This window comes from Carettochelys insculpta, chromosome 3, assembly GCF_033958435.1.
Source record: "Carettochelys insculpta isolate YL-2023 chromosome 3, ASM3395843v1, whole genome shotgun sequence".
In the NCBI taxonomy this organism is placed as follows: domain Eukaryota; kingdom Metazoa; phylum Chordata; order Testudines; family Carettochelyidae; genus Carettochelys; species Carettochelys insculpta.
Window position 1 is genome coordinate 48,293,748 of NC_134139.1, and position 19,802 is coordinate 48,313,549.

The 19,802-nt window shown below is 39.2% G+C and overlaps 1 protein-coding gene across 1 annotated transcript in view; it reads right to left on the reverse strand.

Moving 5' to 3' along the window:
• Window positions 1-19,802, reverse strand: part of KIF6 (kinesin family member 6) — a 310,424-nt gene that overhangs the window by 67,946 nt on the left and 222,676 nt on the right. Inside the window, exons 14-15 of the mRNA XM_074988562.1 lie at window positions 17,726-17,834; window positions 6,889-6,944 (exon numbers count right to left, since the gene is read on the reverse strand). Of these exons, the coding sequence (XP_074844663.1) occupies window positions 6,889-6,944; window positions 17,726-17,834 (165 nt within the window). The remainder of the gene's footprint in view (window positions 1-6,888; window positions 6,945-17,725; window positions 17,835-19,802) is intronic.

Consider the following 19,802-nt stretch of genomic DNA (forward strand, 5'->3'; position numbering starts at 1 on the left):
ACATTGTTTTTCTTTTTGAGTTTTCCAGTGCCCTTTTAATCCTAATTTTATAATTTTTTGTTATGCACTAGTCACTTCCAATAAAATTCATTCAACATATACATCAGATATAAAAGTGGAAAAGTACTTGAAACTTTCTGGAAGCGAACTAGAACAGCAAATTACAGTCATCAGCAGCTATGAAGTTTCAATGTTTATTTAATTAAAACAAAATGCCTTTAAGAATATTGTGTTAGAGACTGGATATGCATTCCAAAAGTAGACAACTCTCTCCTGTTTCTATTCTCACTTAATAAATGGCAGAAACAATTTCTGTCCAGCAAGCTGGTGTTTGGACTCTGAACTTTCACATTCTCATTCAATCAGTAAACAATAATACTAATAACAAGCTTCTAGAAAGCTGGGGTGAAAGTCACCCCTGTGACGAAAGCCAGAAAAAGACCTATGCCCCATTTAAATTCCTCTTAATACCAGGAGTTCAGGCATGGTACTAGGCCTCAACAGAGAGTGAATTTTACCCTCTTTGAATTTATATGCCCCTTCCATTACAAAGTGAAAAAATGCTTTTGGCTCATGCACGATTTTCCGCACCTATTTAACTCTACGTAATATTGATATAGCAATCACACAACGTTCCTGCAATCTTCCTTGGTATTCTGCTACCTAAGGAATTAATTCTCCTGTCTCAAACTGCATAATATATACTGGCAAGTGAGGACAAGAAACCCTGCAGAATTGATCTCTTCAGCTGTGACTCCAGACATTGCTTCAGTGGTGTTTTGCATCACCTCTTTTTGTAGAAATCCAATTGTTTTAGTCTTAAGACTTTATCTACCCAGGAAAATGTTATCAGTTATACTAATAGAGTTACACAGGTATAATAACTATACCTATATAGGTACAGTGATATCAGCATAGCACTTTCCCTTCCTCCTAATTGCCTATGGACAGTTATTCTGGTACATGAAGATTTTTTAGACACATCCAGGGTGGCATAGGCTCACTATATTCAGGACATTATTCTTCTCTATCATGAGGATCCCACAGGGAAATCACATGAATATATCAAGGTAAGAAAAGGATCTTTAGGCGTTTGTACTGATAACTTTTAGAGGACCAGAATTTTACTGTGATTCTCTTTTCATGAAGCACAGTATGCATCCTAACAAAGCTTTTCATGTCACTCCTCTATTGCAATAGCTATGTCAGCCTCAAATGCATATTTGCCTGTTCTCCTATATATTTCCATGATTTCTTTCATGGTTTCCATGTGAAAACTTTAAGACCACAATCCTATCACTTTTCAAATACTTACTTTTTTTTGTGACATCTATAAAAATTCAGACATAAAATAATGGCTAGGTTAATGTGGCAAATGGGAATAGCTGATTTTATTAATTTTTTAAAATGTGGAGATGATTTGATACCAAAAGACATAATCAAGCTATGCAATCACATAGCCATGTAAGCTTAATTTCATTACACTCCATTTCTTTTTTGCTTTTCTTCTTTATGGCACATTCACTTGTTGTATCTCAAATAAGTTGCCCTTCAGAGATACAATTACTAAACAGAGATTTTTAAAAAAATATTATTTCCCTCAGATGTTTAATGTGCCAGGTAGATGAAAAGAGACTGATGTCTTGGCATTCCCCAAACAGGATATTAACAGCAGATGAGGACACCTGGGATTCATTTTTTTAGGTGTCCTTGACTTATACCATAACATCTTGTCTTTGAATGAGAATGTGTGCACATATGCATATATGTGCAGTGGCAGGGAGAAAGTGAAGATGGACCCAAGATTAAGAAACAGCAGTTCCAAAACTAAAAATGCAATGATCTTAATATAGTGTTTGAAATCAAGCCATTAAACCAATAACATAAATGTTCAGAGTTATGGTATTGCTCCATCCCTAACTAAGACAAAGTATTGGATTTGCTAAGGAATGTGGGAGTTCTCCTGCCAGATGAGACGGTGCACTGAATTGCAATACCCAGAGATGAGGGTGATCTGACTGGAATAGTAACCTTCACCTTAGATGTTGTTTCTTTGTCCTTCTAATCTTGCTGAATATAGTTTTTTCCAAGCAATAGTTTTGATTTTCCACTGTTGTGCAACTTTTGTCATCATTTACACCAGTGCAAAGTGGGTTTAAAATTGCCACTGATCAAGCAGAGAATTTGGAGGTGATCATGTTTTATACCCCACTTGGCACTCACACAAAAGCCTGTGTAAAAGATAAAACAGTGGACAATCTTGACCATTGTTTTGTTCTTTGCCTCCTCTTACTGTTAGCCTTTCATACTTCTTGTGCTACTGCCCCCAACAACTCTCACTGCCTTACTCACCATTGGCAGTATTACAATGCATTGTGAAAATGATATAAGTGCTATGCATAAAAATAAACTAAACGTATAGTATAATCTGATTTCTAATAATACTTTGGCCTTGCTGAAGAGTATGATTGCCTTGGATATCCTACAATCTCATGCATGAATGTATCAGAGAAGACAGACCAATGAAACATCACAATAATTCTGGGGGTTCAATCGCACAGTCAACATCACATGCACATAATCCATCCACCTGACCTTTTTCATTACTAGAGGGCCTGTTTGCCTGCACAGCTATTACTCCCACCTGAGTTTGCCTTTCCTCTCCCAGCTTCAATTATAGTACTAGCTGATTTCTTGACAGACTAAAAGGAACAGCTGCCTCCCTTGGAGTTTGCAAATACCATTTGGTCTAACTTTTTCCTCAGGAAAAATTAGACCAAAGAGTGACACAAACATCTGAAATAAAACAGGCATTTACAGTGAAGCACTGGAAATCTTTACGGATCTTATATGCATCTGCTGCATGTGAGTCTCTTGCACGCTTGCATGTGAGCAGCTCTTTTAATCACTAAACTTAGCAATAATTGACTAGCTTAGTTTTCCTTGTACAGAGCATGTTTTCTAAAATCCCCTCAGTGGACCAAATTCTTCTCTGTTTCTATTCAGCTGAAGAAGTGCTCATGGCCTCATTGCTATCACTTGGTGGGGGACTCTGACCAGCCATTTATGAAGTTGCAAACCTCCTTGACCTACCCCTGCCACCGTCACTTTCACAGAAGAGTGGAGTGAATTGTTGTACCGCACTATTTTATTGTGTGCTGGAAAAAGAGAATTGTGAGGCTCCACCGCATTGTGAGGACCACTCCTGGACAGCAATGTGCCAGCAGCTCCTTCGTATGTCCTGATTTAATTTGTGGTAGCATACCGCAAGCACAGAAGCACTTTTTCTAGAGGCTTGTCAGTTTTAGTTGGATGTATTCCTGGAGGTTCCATCATATAACATAATCTCTAATTAAAGATGAATCTTTAATTCCTGGAGACTCCAGGACAATCCTAGGGAGGTTGCAACTAAAAATCTCTCAGGTGATCAGATTCCAAAGTGCTTTATGAGTTAAAAAACACAACATGTTCATATCCATCTGGAAGCTAATGCAAATAGTTGAGTAGTAGAACAACAAAAGGTTAGAAGTTTATAGAGATTCTTGCACTCAGAGGTTTAGACTTATGTGATCTTATCACATAGCACTATTATTGTTATTATTATTATTATTATTATTATTATTATTATTATTAATGGTCCAGGGTCTGCCTCCTTTCTTTATGTTGAATGCTACCCTCACCAGTGGAACAACTGACTGAGTAAGATACTATTCAACATAAATAAGGGCGGCAGGATTTGATTCTCTGTGGTGTAATTGCACAGAGAAATTAAAATAGAGGAATGTGAGCTGCAGTATCTTATTACTAATATTATAGTAATTCTGCACTTAAACTCCAACTGACTCCTAGGATGTTTTCCCTTTATGTTTTTGTGAAATCAACAACAGCAACCACAAAAGCCTAGGAGCAAAAGTCACATTGTGAATTTCTTCACTCAGTTCCAAATGCCTTATGTGTTTTTTGAAATGCTGATGTGTTTGGGAAGTGGTTGCAGTACTCTGCATACCATCTATTGCAAAATACTGCAATACTTGCAAAAGAAGGTCAGAATGAGGGGGTAGTTATGACACACGGGATACAAATTTAGGTTACAGCCAACTTCTGTCAATATCTGCGTATATAATCAGATCACGTGAAATGGGTTCTGCATCGCACCAAGTGGCTTACCAGGAGATTCCCCCAATGACCACTGTGGTGCATAGTTTTATATTATTAAGTGCAACTTGGAAATAGAAGAAACTGATATTGATGGGATCTGTTCTTAATTTTCTACATCAACTGAGCCAGGAATGTTTTAAGGAAACTAAAACAACAATAAAAGTGAATTAAAGACTTAGCTGCAGGTTCAGATGACTATTATTCCTCCATCATGTTTTTCAGTATAGTTTTGGCAGGTTAGTAACCTTATGTGTCATCATTAATATTGTTCTGTCTTAATATGCAAACTATGAATGAGCCAGGTCTAAACTGAAAAACTGTTTCAAACTGTTTAACAATGTAAGCTGGCCTAATTGCTCTGTTTTAGCTACAGTAACAAGAAAGTAACTTTCTTGACCCTAGGAATTTAATAATTGTCTGACAGATACTAACAGGCAGTTTTATTAATGTACAAGTGATCTGAAAAGGCCCTGATAGGCTGAAGGAATAGCTCAAAATCACCTACATTATAATTTCACAATACTGGATTTCATATGCTAGCATGAAGTTATAAAAAAAAAAATCCTTCTGGGAAAGTGGCTGTGCACTATGGTCTCTTAAGCCTGAGGAATTTTGTTAATATTTTAAAAATATTAATAAAGTTGCCTACATTAGTCTGTGACTGAGTCTATTATATGATCCATGAGTGTGGACCCTCCTGTCAGCATGGTGGTTAGCTGTTTATGTTCATGCAGATCTTTTTATACGTTTTGTGCCTAGAAGCCTAAGCAACGTATGAAAAGCCTTTCTAGCCACAAAATGGGAGGGTGTCCTTCTATCACTTTAAATTAATCTTGTATATTTCAACTGAAGTTAGTGCAAGTTGATACTATTAAAAAGCAACATATCCCCCGCACCCACCCAAAACAGAAATAGGAACCTGAATGCCAATTTTCAGCCCAGAGTAAACTTCTTAAAGTTTTAAGGAAAAGTATATCTTTGAGAATGTCTTTACAATGGATTGGAAAAAGATTTTATAATAATCATAATAAAAAAACAACAACAACAGCAATAACATCTTGGACTTACATAGCACCTTTCATTCAAATATATCACAACACTCTACCAAGATTGGTATTATCCCCATTTTACAGATGGGGAAATTGAGGAGGGCAGTTAGATGCCTTCATCAAAGAATCACAGTGAAACTGCAGCAGAATTAGGAAGAGAAACCTGCAGCTCCATCACCCCCTCTAACCACTAGAGCAACATCATTTTCATGGTAATCAAACTTTAGGCAACTAAGCTTGTTTAGTTGACTATACTTTTTACTAATGGCAGTGACCTTACTTTAGAAAAAATAAAGCTTTTAGGAAAAGATTTATTTTATGAAAAAAATCAACAGTCTGTATATTTAAATTATATTGTCTCATAGGAAATGTAAAACAAGCAATAACAAACAGAAAAATAGTCTTCAGGTGGCTGTCCTTGAAAACAAGTAGAGGAAAAAAATTTTCTGGTCTGATTTTTAAAAGGAGGCTTTGGCATCCCTATGACTGATCACTATCAGAGTTACAGTGAGTGTGAGTGACAGAGATTCACATTTCCCGTTTAAGTTTGCTGAGCGCGTTCAGACATTAGGAAGAACTGCTAGCAAGCTCCCTCCTTCCTGAGCCCTGTGGAGCTGGGGTGCAGAGGTGGGGGAGATGGGAATACCCTATCATAAGTGCCTCCTTCTCTGCCTCTCCAACCCTGCACAGCAAGCAGGAGGCTCTGGAGGAAGGAGGAGCAGCTCTACAGCAGAGGACAGGAGAAGCACAGCAAGAAGGGAAGGCTGCGGCCGAAGTGCTAGCACTTGATAGCCTCCTGGCTAAACTAATCAGGAGCATCTGTCAGAGGCTCCATGCTCAACCAGTAGATCCCAATCTACTGGTTTGGAACTACTAGCCTAATAGGATAGTCTATGAACATGTGATACACAGGAATATTTAGGAAAGTTAAGCTGAATGAACAAAAGCTGTGAATTTAAAGTGTGCCAAACCCCAGTATGAATGCTGTAATTCAGAAGTAAAGTGGTCTTACCTTGGCTGTTTGGGCTGAGAACTAGAGAAAGTATTTGCCCCCCAAGAATACTACACATATACAGTGCTATTTATTCTAAAAAAGAGCTAGATTTAACAAAAAGTGTTTAATTCTTGGTGCAGAGAGAGTTCTCTTAAAACCCTGAGATAAACGTTTTTCTCTTGTTTAAATGCTCATCCTTCCCATCTGAGTCTCACATTGCTATTTATTAATTGTGCAAGGGTGGCACCCAGAGACTCAACCAGGATAGGAGCCCTGTTGTGATCGGTTCTTTACAAACAGAGTTAAACACCATCCCTGAGCCACATAGCTTACTGTCTTTCTAAACCTCACAGAATTTGGATATTTTCCCCCATCAGATTCTAGTTACAAATACTAAACACCTTTTATCAGGGCTGCATTCTACTTCAGATAAGTAGCAGTTATCTAAAACCCCAAATGAAGAATATATTTGGCTTTCACATTTTGAAATTTCTAATTATCAGAGTTGGCACCTAAAATTACCATGTCTGTCATCAGCTAGGAACTAGTCTTTTAGGTACTTTTATTACTAATTACTTGGCTAATTTTAACCAGAAAACTAACTTTGGTTTCATCTGTCCAGTGTGTTACAATTTTATGTTAAAACAACAATTAGCTAGATAAGGAACGTAAAACAAATTTACTTACTTATTTTATTTCTCACTTCATTTAGTTTTTCTCCCAGGGATTTTGCTTCTGCAAACCTAATTACAGAAATGAAGGAACAGGTGGAATTACTCAAAACTACAGCAAGAGACTTTGGTTCACAATACATTTTTTAACAAATCAAGACTGTATTCCTGTTTGCAATTTACATGCAAACTCACCCTGTGACTGATTTACTGTTTGTAAGTAGAGCCAGTCAAAATTATTTTTACATGAGACAGATTTCCATTGGAAAAGGCAATTTTGTTCAACTTCAGTGTGTCAATTTGAACAGCCATTTTTCAAATACTTGTTGAAATGAAAGCTAACTATAAGAAACCTTTCAAATGGCAAATGAAAAGGGGTCAGAACATGGGGGATCTTAATCAATTATTGAACATTCAAATCAATGCATGGAAACATTGTTTTTGCAGCATTCAACTAGCTGTATGCACAGAAGGAAATGAGGTTTTACAAATGTGACATTTCCCTCAGTTTGTTTCATAGATTGTAGAGTTATTTTCCCTCAGCCAATAACTGAAAAACATCCATACATTAAACACCTTGGGCTCATCTACACTAGCCCCCTCCTTCGAAGGGGGCATGTAAACAAGCCAGATTGGTAAATAGCACTGAGATACTGCACTGCATATGCAGCACCTCATTACCATAATTCTCGACGCGTGAACTTTGAAGTTGCTAACTTCAAAGTGCCAGCAATCAGTGTAGCACTTAGTTCCCACACTACTTCAAAGTCCCCTTACTCCAAAAACAAAGTTGCACAGATACTTTGAAGTTTCGGTGGTTACACTGCTTGTCGGTGCTTCAAAGTTAGCAACTTAAAAGTTTGCTTGGCAATAATTATGCTAATGAGGTGCTGTATATGCCGCGCAGCACCTCACTGCTACTCACATATCTAGTTCATTTACATGTCCTCTTCAAAGGAAGGGGCTAGTGTAGATGAGCCCCTTTTCTTTCGAGCACATTTTTGTCCTTAATTCTCTTTTGCTCTGTTCCAATAATACTATATTTTCCTTTTACTTCATGCTACACATTTACACCCCACTTATACTGGCACAGTTTGAGATCTTATAGTCTTACCATCTTGTGATATTGGTTTGATGGAGAAATTGTCCTTGGTCAATACTAGGATGGGAGATTAAGGATAAACCAGACAGCTGCAAAAAGTGGTGTTTGTGATTCAGTAAATGGCTTTTCCCTCTGTTTTAGTACTGAGCTAATTAACCCTCATGTTTCTTGGGAGTGTTGAAAAAGAAGAATGAGGCTTTGAACACTTGTATTAATTACAATTTCCAAGGTCCTTTTTGCAAGAGGAGGGATGTTACCCTGGCCTAGTTCTAAGTGCTGGCAGTAACATTTCAATTGTTTTTAACTTGACGTGAAGTACTAAACTGCTATGTGGTGTTTTTGTGTCTGCTTAAATTGTTAATTCATTTTACTATAAAGATGACTGGATGTCACTGGCAGGTGAGTGATTCCTGTGTGTGTAGTATAGAGCTCATCTGTGATCGTCTGGATGTGAGACCACACTCTAATGAGTAGCACTGTTAGTGCTGGAGTTTTCCAAACAAACTGAATAAACATTAACTAAACAAACTCTGTAACACCCTTGGGAAGAAGGTATTGGTATCATCTACACTATAATGTCTTCACGTAGTCTTCACAGTATATTCTCTGCATAAAACTACAATGGTAGTAGTTTAAGTCATCATGTAAACAATGGTAAAATTATTTGCCCATCTGAGTGACAGGTGAAGCTGTAAGCTCACTGGGGTAGGATTACCCTTTTGTCCTCACTTTGTAATGCTTAGTATAATGAGCTTCTGATCCATGACTGGAGCCTACAGGTAACTGTTATGGTGACAGAAATAGTTTCCTGGTGTCATATTACACGAAAGAGGACTGCAATGCTTAAGTAAAAACAATATCAATGTTTTTTAATTAACTATGCTGAAAACTTTCTTGTTATCCCCTAAGAATCACATCTCTTGTAATAGTCAAAATAATCTGTTGTGAGTGGTTTCTGCAGTAGTTTCTGTTCAGTTGGAAATGTGATGTAAGGCTGTATTCCTTTCCTGAAATACTAGCAATCTCAGCAAACTTGCTTCATCCATAGTCTTACAAGGTGCCGACCATTAGACTATCTGAGCACCTTCTGAAAAGAGCATCCAAAAGATAGGATCCAATAAGTGGACAAAATTTCTCCATCCTCCCTAGGAGGCTGTTAGAATTCATCCTCTTCTCTGCCCCCTCACTTCCTTCGAGTTTTCTGTTAAACAGGTTGCAGTATCCCAGGCTGTTTGTGTTATCCTTGCAGCTGCTGACAGAATCACTGACCTCAACCAGGGTAGAAGCCCTGTTGTGATAGGTTCTTTACAAACAGAGTTAAACACCATCCCTGAGCCACATAGCTTACTGTCTTTCTAAACCTCATCTAACTCAGTAATTTGTAAAGTTATTTAGGGTACATAGTATACAAAAATACACTCTGTAATACCACATTTATTCTATGTTGATGGTCAAGGAAATGATCTTATACATTGGTAACAGTTGGGAAAGTCCTGAGGGATTTGAGGCATTTTACAGGAAATTGCTATTGTAATAATTAAAGAAGGAAATAAATATCAAAGGGGTATTTGAGTCATCAAAGTTGTTGTGGGGCACTAATCTTGTTGCAAATTTTTGAATGGCTACTTAGCTGTGTACAGTATAGTCATTGCAGAGTGTGAAGGCAAAACTACAGTACTTGCCAGTTAACTGAGTCTTCCACTAATCTGGATGAGCTGTGCTATAGCATGGTGGTTGGCAATCTGTGGCTCAAGAGCCATATGGGGCCATGGGGATGTGGCCCATGAGATATTTTGTTTACTATTGTCCACATGGAGGATTGCCAGATTCTGCTGATTTCCATCCACATAGGGTTTTTTTCTTTTTCCTACTGGTATTATGAAAGTGACAAGCACTTAAAGCAAAGGCACATGAAGTGAGGTGCTTGCTTATTGCACAGAACATTGTGAGAGACATGCACTCCCTCTGCATCCAATGGAAGAGTCGCTACAGTTCAATCAGCACACTCTGCAAATTCTAGGTATGCAAGTGCAGTTAGCAAAACTACTTTATCCTGGTAGACCACCATAGTTACTACAATTTTGCAGCCCCCTGAGATGAAGGAGGGCCACTCATGTGGCCCACTTACTAGCTTAGGTCGTGTATGTGAGCTCAAAGAACAGTGGTGCAGCGTTAAGAAATATTGTTTTTCCATTAGGGAGGTGTACTTTGGGTAACAACCCCATCTTAACAAGTCCATTTTCCTCTTAGGCTATGTCTACACTAGAGTGATCTGTTGACAGAAGTTACCATCGGAAGATACCCTCTGATAAAACTTCTGTCGACAGATTACGGCCACACATGAAAGTGGATCATTCTGTTGATCCGCTTTGTCAACAGAGAGAGGCCAGTCTAGTTGCTCTCTCCACAAAATGGCCAATTGGAAGCAGAGCAGATGGGGCTGCCTGGTGTTCTGAAAGCCCTGCCTGTTGACAGAAGGTCCCCAATAATGTCCAGACTGGCTTTCATGACAGATCTCTGTTGACAGAGGTGTTCTGCGTCATGGGGGAGTGGCAGAATGTTGTTGACAGAAGTGCTGTATTCTGTTGATTTACTGTCGACAGAATAATTTACTGTTGACAGAATGCCTTGGGAATGTGGATGCTTTGTGGGTTGTGTTGACAGAATGCCAGTTTTGTTGACAAAACTCTCTAATGTAGACATAGCCTTAGACAGTAAGTATTTGGGATCACCACATCCACCTTTGCTCATGCTCACTTACTATTAAAGCTGAATTCAGTATAGATAAGTACCCACTCCTAGAATGTTTCTTGATCCATGCTATTAAAGCCATGAGTCGGGAGAAGCCTTAAAAACATTCATTTGCCATCTTTGTTTTTTTCTAAGCTACTGTATTTCCATTAATATTGACAATACAATGAAAGGGATCTCCTGCTTTCTGGGCAGAGATCTAACGAGAAACCTCCAAAGGGCTGCATTCTGTCTCTCCTCCCAAACCATGGACCAAATCCTATGATAAAGTAAAAACAAAATAAATATTCTGGGTTCAACCTGCTCATAGAATTAAGGGAAAAGTGTAGTTTCTGATTCTTTTCCAAGAAGAAATCCAGCATTAGATGCTCTCAAGGGAGACTGATCATCAGTATGCAAATATTAAATGCTTACTGGTCAGTTAAGCAACTGTATTTGTGCAGTCCATAGGAAATTCACACATAGCCTGAGTGAGTAGAACATTCCCTCAGGAAGACTGCTGTTACTGGGACATGGATTTTAGTTGCCATCATGAGTAAAACTCATAGGATGAAATCTTAAAACCATTGAAATGAATGAGAGTCTGACTAGTGACTTCAGCGGGATAAAGATTTCATCCTTAAAAGGCAAATATGAAGTACCCATAAGAATAAGTTTTTGAAATATAAGTCTCCATTCATTCAGTCAGCATAAAAGCTGACACTTCCAGGCTGTGTCTACATGGGCACAAATCTTCGAAATAGCCATATTTTGAAGATTACTAATGAGGCGCTGAATTGAATATTCAGCACCTCATTAGCATTAGGACGCTTTCAGCCATGGTGCTTTGAAAGCCCCACTTTCAAAAGTGCGCGGCTTGGCGCAGCTACACAGGGGTCCTCTTTGAAAGGACCTGCCCCTTTCAAAATCGCCTTATTCTGATCAGTGATTGGGATAAGGAGATTGCAAAAGGTGCGGGGTCCTTTTGAAAAGGACCCCTGTGTAGCAACGCTGAGCCGTGCGCTTTAGAAAGCGGGACTTTCGAAGTGCTGCGGCCAGAAGCGTCCTTATGCTAATGAGGCGCTGAATATTCAAGTCAGCACCTTATTAGTAATCTTTGAAATGGCCATTGGCATGGCTATTTCGAAGATTTGTGCCCATGTAGACACACCCTTAGAGGTCAGCAGCTAGGAGAACCCATGCACTTAGTTTAGCTCTCCTTTACTACAGACTGTTAGGTGACTCAGCTAGATTTCATCAAGGATTACTGAAGACTCACTCACCATGAGCCAAATTCATCCCTTGGTAACTATGGACGAGCACAGACTTAAACCAAGAGTCAGTCTGACATTATGGTATCAAAGCACATTAACAAAAGCTTGTGAGTGGAAGAGAAAAGTCAAAAATGACTTAAGTTGGAAGGTTGGAAAGTTGAGACTTAAAGAGGAAAATAAGTAAAAAAAAAATTGATATAGGAGAACAAAGGAACTGAGAGCTTGTCTATATGTTGTGTTTCTAATGGGACCACGAGCAGAGTCCATACAGGTCAAACTGCACAGCACACTAGTGTGCTCTAGAATTTACACCTCTCTGGTGCATGTTGATGCAACATGAGGACAAGTCCTCAGACGAGTTTTACATTATAACTCTAAGTTACAATGAGCTCTTATAAGTGGAAAAATAGGCTAGGGCTGGGTTTAGAATGTCTGATGCAGCATAGGAGAATAGATTGAAGTGGCTCAAAGGAGATGAATTTTCATCCATGTTTCACTGGAAAATGAGATTTAAGATTTTTATTCATATCAAGGAATGGGTGGTAGGAATGTATCCTCTCCATGATGCCTTAGCAGGCACAGACATTATTAAGCTTTCTGGAGATCTAAAATAGGAAGTCAAAGGCCCAAAATTCTGCCTCTGTGTGGTTACAAATGTAGGCATTTAGCCAGTGCTAGTGGGCAGCAGCAGTTTATCCTTCAGAGGACAGAAATGAATAGTAACTGCTTTATGTCAGATGTATTCTGGTCTGCTAGCGTGCTCTTTCTACCTTAGGAGGCCACTTGCTAAGTGTTCCCAAGGCCAGCTGAAGTCAAGGGGCACTGAAAGTCTATTGAGACAAAGAAACACTGCATTCTGTTTCTCACTCGAACAATGACTAACTGTGTGATCTTCACGAATAAACTAATCCTTAATGTAGCTTAGTTTTCCCATCCATAAAAACTGGGGAAAGAAATATAGGTGAACCTTTGGAAAGTGCTTTGTGATTTACAGAGATAATGCATTATTTACAAAATTTAAAATACATTTCTCTTATGCACATTGTTTTTAAGGAGCATGCGATCTGTTTTCCTAATTTTTATTTTTAATCAAATTTAATTTAAAAAATGTATTGTATTTCAGTTATACAAAGGCATCCATAAAGCTGGCTCCCTGCGCCCAGGACATCTGACTTGTTATAGTTGTTAGTGTTATACTCAAGCTTTCAATTTTATGTTAAACTTGCAACCAACATAAATAACTAAAATGGAAATGAAAAGAAAATTCACCCAAAATAAGGGGAAGAGAGGAAAAAAACAAGACAAAGAGAAGGAAAAAATGCAAAGAAAACACATAAGCTGGGAATCAAATGTTGCATTATATGACACAAAATGGTTATGCTTTTGTACACAGAAATATTAGCAGGAGAGGCTTCTGTATATGGGAAAGGTATAGTAACCTTTAAATATGTATTGTGAATAAAATCCTTACTATGCAATTTGCAACTGGTGGTTCAGTGGCTGCATTCTAAATTAGACTTGCGATGAATCTATTTTTAACTAATGTAATAAACTTTAATCTGCAAATCTCCTTTGCTCAAGTCCACTCGCAGGAGAAATGATTTCCAAATGCAGCAAGATTTAAACAGCTGTTGAGGATAATAACAACTGCTATGTATTAGAAATGAGGTACCCCAAAAATTTAGGTCTGAACTCACTTGAGATTTCAGGAAATTTTAATCTGGTACCAAAATTTGTGCTCATCTGTAATATATATTCAGACTATAAAGGGAAATATGCATTCTCCATCATAACATTTTATTTCTGATAAATTACTAAAAATATGCATTAATTGCAAGAAATCACAGTCTTGGTTTACCACTGTGTTACTCTAGTTTTATGTTAATGCAATGCCACTGTAATCTTTATTTACAGTCTGTTTTATTAGTTCTTGAAAGGAAGAGATGCAAGAAACAATCAAATTGTTACTCGTGCATCATTTGACCTATTAATCAGCAGAACACAGACATATCGAAACAGAATACAGTAAACTCTTTCACATCCAGCATTCTATCACCTAGAACTCTCAAATAACTTGCATTTTAACCACAACTAAATTTTAGTTACGTTTTCCGTAAGTACAGTATAATGAAAGTAAATACAAATAAATACAGCACATACAGTAAAAGTTTATGGTGTACAATACTACTGTTGGTAAATAAAGTACTCTGCATACATTTATGTTTGTTTCTTAATATCTAATCTTGTTTTTCTTTAGGATTATGCATTCCTAGATGTACCTCTCTGTTATCCAAAATATTTGAAATCCTGCAACCTTCTGGTCCCAGGGCTGCTGAATATGAAAGTGTTTACTGTAGTTCAATATGTATACATTACAATGGCCGTGTCTACACTAGCCAAAAACTTCGAAATGGCCATGCTAATGAAGCACTGAAATACATATTTAGCGCCTCCTTAGCATGCGGGCGGCCGTGGCACTTCGAAATTGATGTGGCTTGCTGCCGCGCGGCTCGTCCAGACGGGGCTCCTTTTCGAAAGGAGCCCAGGTACTTCGAAGTCCCCTTATAGGAATAAGGAATAAGGGGACTTCGAAGTAGCCGGTGTTCTTTTGAAAAGGAGCCCCATCTGGACGAGCCACGCAGTGGTGAGCCGCGTCAATTTTGAAGTGCCGCGGCCACCTGCATGCTAATGAGGCTCTGAATATGTATTTCAGCGTTTCATTAGTAAACTTCAAAATGGCCATTTGCATGGCAATTTCAAAGTTTTTGGCTAGTGTAGAGGTAGCCAATGACAGATAAATACTTATATACTTCTTAGAATTCCATCATCTTGGTCCTTCGCTGTCACAGCATGGAAGATATAGACACAAAAGATAAAGTTATGCAGTTCAGAGAAAGCAAACAAAAAAAATACATTTCAAAATAAAATGCTGCCATAACCTAGGGCCTGATTTTCACAGATACTTTGAAATGAAGGGGAATTGCAGGTGCTCAGTACTCTAAAAATAAGGCATTAGATGCACAAGGGATGGATTCCAAAGAGGAAGTCATGAAAGTGAGGCAACAAAGGGAAAAGTTGGGGAGAGATATAAGAGTATAAAAATTGAGAGAAGTATTATAGACCCATCCTCATACCTGTGATCACATGCCAAATGTCCTGTTTGTCAGTGAGGGTATGACAACAATACCAAGTTTTGTCACCAAAAACTGACTTCTGGAAACAAAACAGAGAGAGTGTTCATTCTGCAATGTGACTTTTGTCAGCAAAAACTCCCAGTTTTGGTGACAAAAAACTTCCTCCCTTAGAAGAGACTTTTTTCTTTTCCCCTCACTTTACTGGTAAGAAAGAGCCTGTCATGAATGAATGCAGGGAACAGAGTTAACCCTTAGAGAGCTCTCTCTGTGGGAGGTGGTCAGGTAAGCAAATGGGAGGAAGATAAATTCTTTTGAAAGGAGAACAATTGCAGGATAAGGGGTCTTTTCCTGAATCTGCAACTGAAGCAGAGAGAGAGCAAAACTGTTGATAAATCCAGTAACTATCCTGGCCACACCATAATCAGAGCATGGAATGCAAGTAGAAAGGAAATGTTTAGCAAGATGTGGTCAGGTTATGCAAATTTGGGGAAGAAGGACTTCTCAGGTGGCTTATGATTGTTCTTTCCCCTGTATTCTGTAACCTCTAAACTGAATTCCAGGGAAGTAATTGTCTCTGCTGCAATCAGAATGTTTTGAGTTATTTTATTACTTCTAGCAACTAAGTATGTTTAGTTACTGTCTTGGTATTTTTCCATCTCTCATTTTGTGAATAAATCATTTTTTTAAGGCAATGATTTGAATTCTGTGAATTAGAGAAGGGTCTGTGTACATTGATGCCTTAGCCTGAAATGTCAGATATCAGATTACAGCTTAATTTTTTCCTCTCTGTTTTCAGGATCTCTCCTCAGGGAGGGTTAAGAGCTTAGGGTTACCCCCACTGGGAGACATTCCAAGTGTGTATTTCTGGGTTTTTAGAAGGGGTTTTCTCACTTGGGTGGTGGGAGCCACCTCCTAGGGTTGGGGGATCGGTGACCATGAGGAGTTTTTTTTTAAACAGACCCTATAGGGGCAAGGTATTTTTAATTTTTTGTGGGACCCATTTTCTGCACTCAGAGTGTCAGAGTGGGGAGGCAGCCGTGACAGAGTCAATGTAGACTCTGTTTTGCCAACAGAACCAGCTTCCGTCAGTATTCCACATTGCCTGCCCTGATGGCTCTACTCAGAACAGCTCTCCACTACAACAGAAAGTTGAATTAATACAATTCCAGCTATGTTAATTACACAGCTGGAGTTGACATACCTTAATTTAGGCTTCCACACCATCTCTGCTAAGGGAGGTTGAAGGGAGTGTTTGCTCCCATGAACTTTCCTTACTCCTAATGAGAGGCAGGAGTACTGGCACTGATGCGGGTGTCCTATAAGTTTGATTTAGCATATCCCTACCAGGCATGCTAAATCGACCTCCGTAAGATTGACTGTGGCAAGGTGGATCTTCTCTATACTGAAGACATACCCTCAATGTTTTGATTTCTGCTCCCTTCAAGCATGCACCCCTCCATCGTGAAGCTCTGGGAAGTATCTGACAGATGAGTGTGCTGCTTCATTTGGGGAACAAAGAACAAACCATTGAAATTCTCCTCTTCTGCCCTGCACTTTGAACACAGCAGCAGGCAGACTGCTGCTGCAGATGAAAGGATGCAGATTGCTGTGCTGCCTTGACATTCCTCAGTATGAAGAGCTCACATGATGTCCGTCGCTCCCAGCAACTGAGGAGTCTCTGGGAGAACTCAGAGGGAATCCCAGATTCACAAAAATCAGGTCTGCCTTCCCACAACACTGCACGGAGGGATACATACGCAGAGTGCATTGCTCATACTGTCAATGATGGTGCTCCCCCTCCACACCTCAGTGTAAGCATGATCTGTCAACAGTGGGAGCAAGTGTGAACACCCTCTGGTGACTTTTATTTTTTCAAAATGTGGGTGTTGACATAAGTTTTGTCAGTAAAACTTGGTAGTGTAGACATACCTTGAATGCTGCAGGTGTGCTGTGTATATATGACATATGCACACATGGGAACGACATAACACTGTTGGCCAATTGACTTGCTCTAGTGTTGTGTTACAAATTGCAGGATTGTCATTGTCCTCCTTGCTGAGGATTAATACTTTTAATAATCTGCTCTTCTCTAGAGCTCAGAGTGCTTTATAACATTAATACATGGGGCAGAAAAGTATTACTATTTCTACTGGAGAGAGATAGGCATAGAGAGTTAAAATGACTTGGCCAACAACACACAGGAAGTCAGGAGTACAGGAGTAGAACACAGGCTTCATGAGTCCCTTTGGTATTTCAATTCAGTGCTGGAGCCTATAAAACTCTTTCCTACAATGGAAATTATATTAATGAAAGTAGTAGTCACATGAATCCAACTTCCTTTACATAATTCACAACTGTCAACACCACCTTGTCATATATATATTTTCTAAGTCTTGTGAGAGGGGAAGAGTAATGCTCTGTGATCAGTTCTTCATATTCTGTTCTATTCCAGTTCTTATACTATGCCCCCAAGCACCTGATGGATAATAAATCTTTCTCACAGGCAAAGCGTGCTGCTGCCCCAAGTTTAGGTTTGAAGCTTGAAACATAGTTCACAAGAGTCACTGTGAGCCTTTAGAGCCCTGGTTGTATCTCAACATGACATACACTCACCTCTGCTTAAGAAGCTGTTTGTTGTCCTCAATGGTTACACTGTCCACGTAATCCCTCTTGAAAATTTCAAAAGCCTCCTGACGTCCAAGTGACATTTCTCCTCTTGATCCTGACCATAAAAAAGTCAGAACTGTCTCAGTGGCAGGAGAAGATAGCTTGCATTTGCTTTTTTACCATTTCAGACAAAATATTACAGCAAGCCAGAACATGAGTCTTTAGCAATCAACCATTTCCAGCTTCTGCCAAGAGAAAAGGCATTTTGGGACCCAGCAAATTTCTTAGTGACAGATTTCATTGCTTCACTTCACTTGGGCGTCTTCAAAACTGAATTCTTAATTTTTCAAAATTACTTTTAATGTTTCTTTAAACAAAACCAGAGTGTAAAAAAGCTAAGCATGGCAAAAACATTAGTATTTTTATAATGAAAAATTTCACATTTTTCTCTGTTTCTCTTTCCTCCCCTGTTGCTGGTTTCCAGTTAACATTATATCACATTTTATTCCAAAGACCACACACTGCATAGTTTCAATTCACATGCGGAGAGACACTTTGGGCTTCATTTAACTCTGCACAAATGTTAACTGCCTTCAGTGACAGGTCAGGTACTGAACACACAAAACCAGGCTGAATCCTGGACAACGCAGTTGCACTGTTAAGCACATAAGAAATGTGAGGTGTGGGGGGGAAGAGATCAGAAGGACATCAAACAAACAAACAAACAAAGTATGCATGATAGGGTGATGCCTTGTCTCTCTGTAGACTTGCTTTTGCTCTAAACCAGGAGTCAGCAATCTTTCCAAGGAAGGGTGATGAAATTTGACCTTTTGACCTCTATGTGCAGTCTGAATGCCAGTGATACTTTTCAGAGTCGCTAAGGTTACATCTGCACAGCAGTCCTATTTCACAATAAGCTATTCTGGAATAGCTATTCCAAAATAGGGCGGCTACACTCAAAAATATATTTTGAAATAGCACTTAGCTATTTCAAAATACATACGTTGTGGCCACACTAGCCCCTCCTTTCGGATGGGCTATGGTAATATGGCACTTCAGAACATGCTAATGAGGTACTTCCATGAATCACCAGTGCCTCATTAGCATAATGGCAGTTGTGCGTGCTTCGAAACTGCCGGTTTCAAAATGCACACCACCCATGTAACCGAGGGCCTTTCGAAACGGCACCCCTAAGTTTGAAATCACCTTCTTCCCATCTGGTTTTGAGTGTAGCAGCCCTATTTTGGAATAGCTATTCCAGAATAGCTTATTTTGAAATAGGACTGCTGTGCAGACATAACCTTAGTGACTCAAAAGTATCACCATGGAAGCGTATGAGAACTTTGCAGGGAATGGAGGGAAAGTGGGGGGATGGAATCCAGCATGCACACTATGGGAAAGGCATGGAATAACCAAGAAACCTCTACTAATCTATCCTCAAAGGAGCAATAGGGGCTACAAGCCCCACACCACTTCCCGGATCATTTTCCCTTGTGTTTTTTCTCTAGCCCAGCCTCAATCCCTCCTCCTTACTGGATCATACAGAGCTAACATGAAGCCCAGCTCTGTTACATAGAGAAGATGTGGTGCCTTCCAGAATGCCCCTTCCAAACACCATCCACTGAACTGTACATGATCTGAACTGTGGAAATTTTGCTGCATAGCAGTCTTTCACAATACCTGTGCTACTGAGTTAACACCTCATGTAAAATATCTGTTTTATATCTGCAGGTGTCTGCAGCCATGGATGTCAGTGTGGACATCAACGGCTCATTTTGTGGATGCAGATACAAATTTTACCTCTCACATCTGAGTCCAAGGAAAATGATGCCAAACCCTTACTAATAGGTAATGCTGCAGCCTACGGATCTTAGACCCTCTTGCAACACTCCAATTGTTGCTCCAGATGATATGCCCACCCCCTCACTGACAAACTCATATGAAAAGAATCATCATGATGCTCTGGACTCTGAAAAAGAGCTGATCAGCAGGAAAACTGTCTTGCCTGACAACCCCTTTGAACATAAACATCTTAGGTTTCAGGAAAGGGAAGATGGACGCTTTCTGATCTGTGAATTCCCCT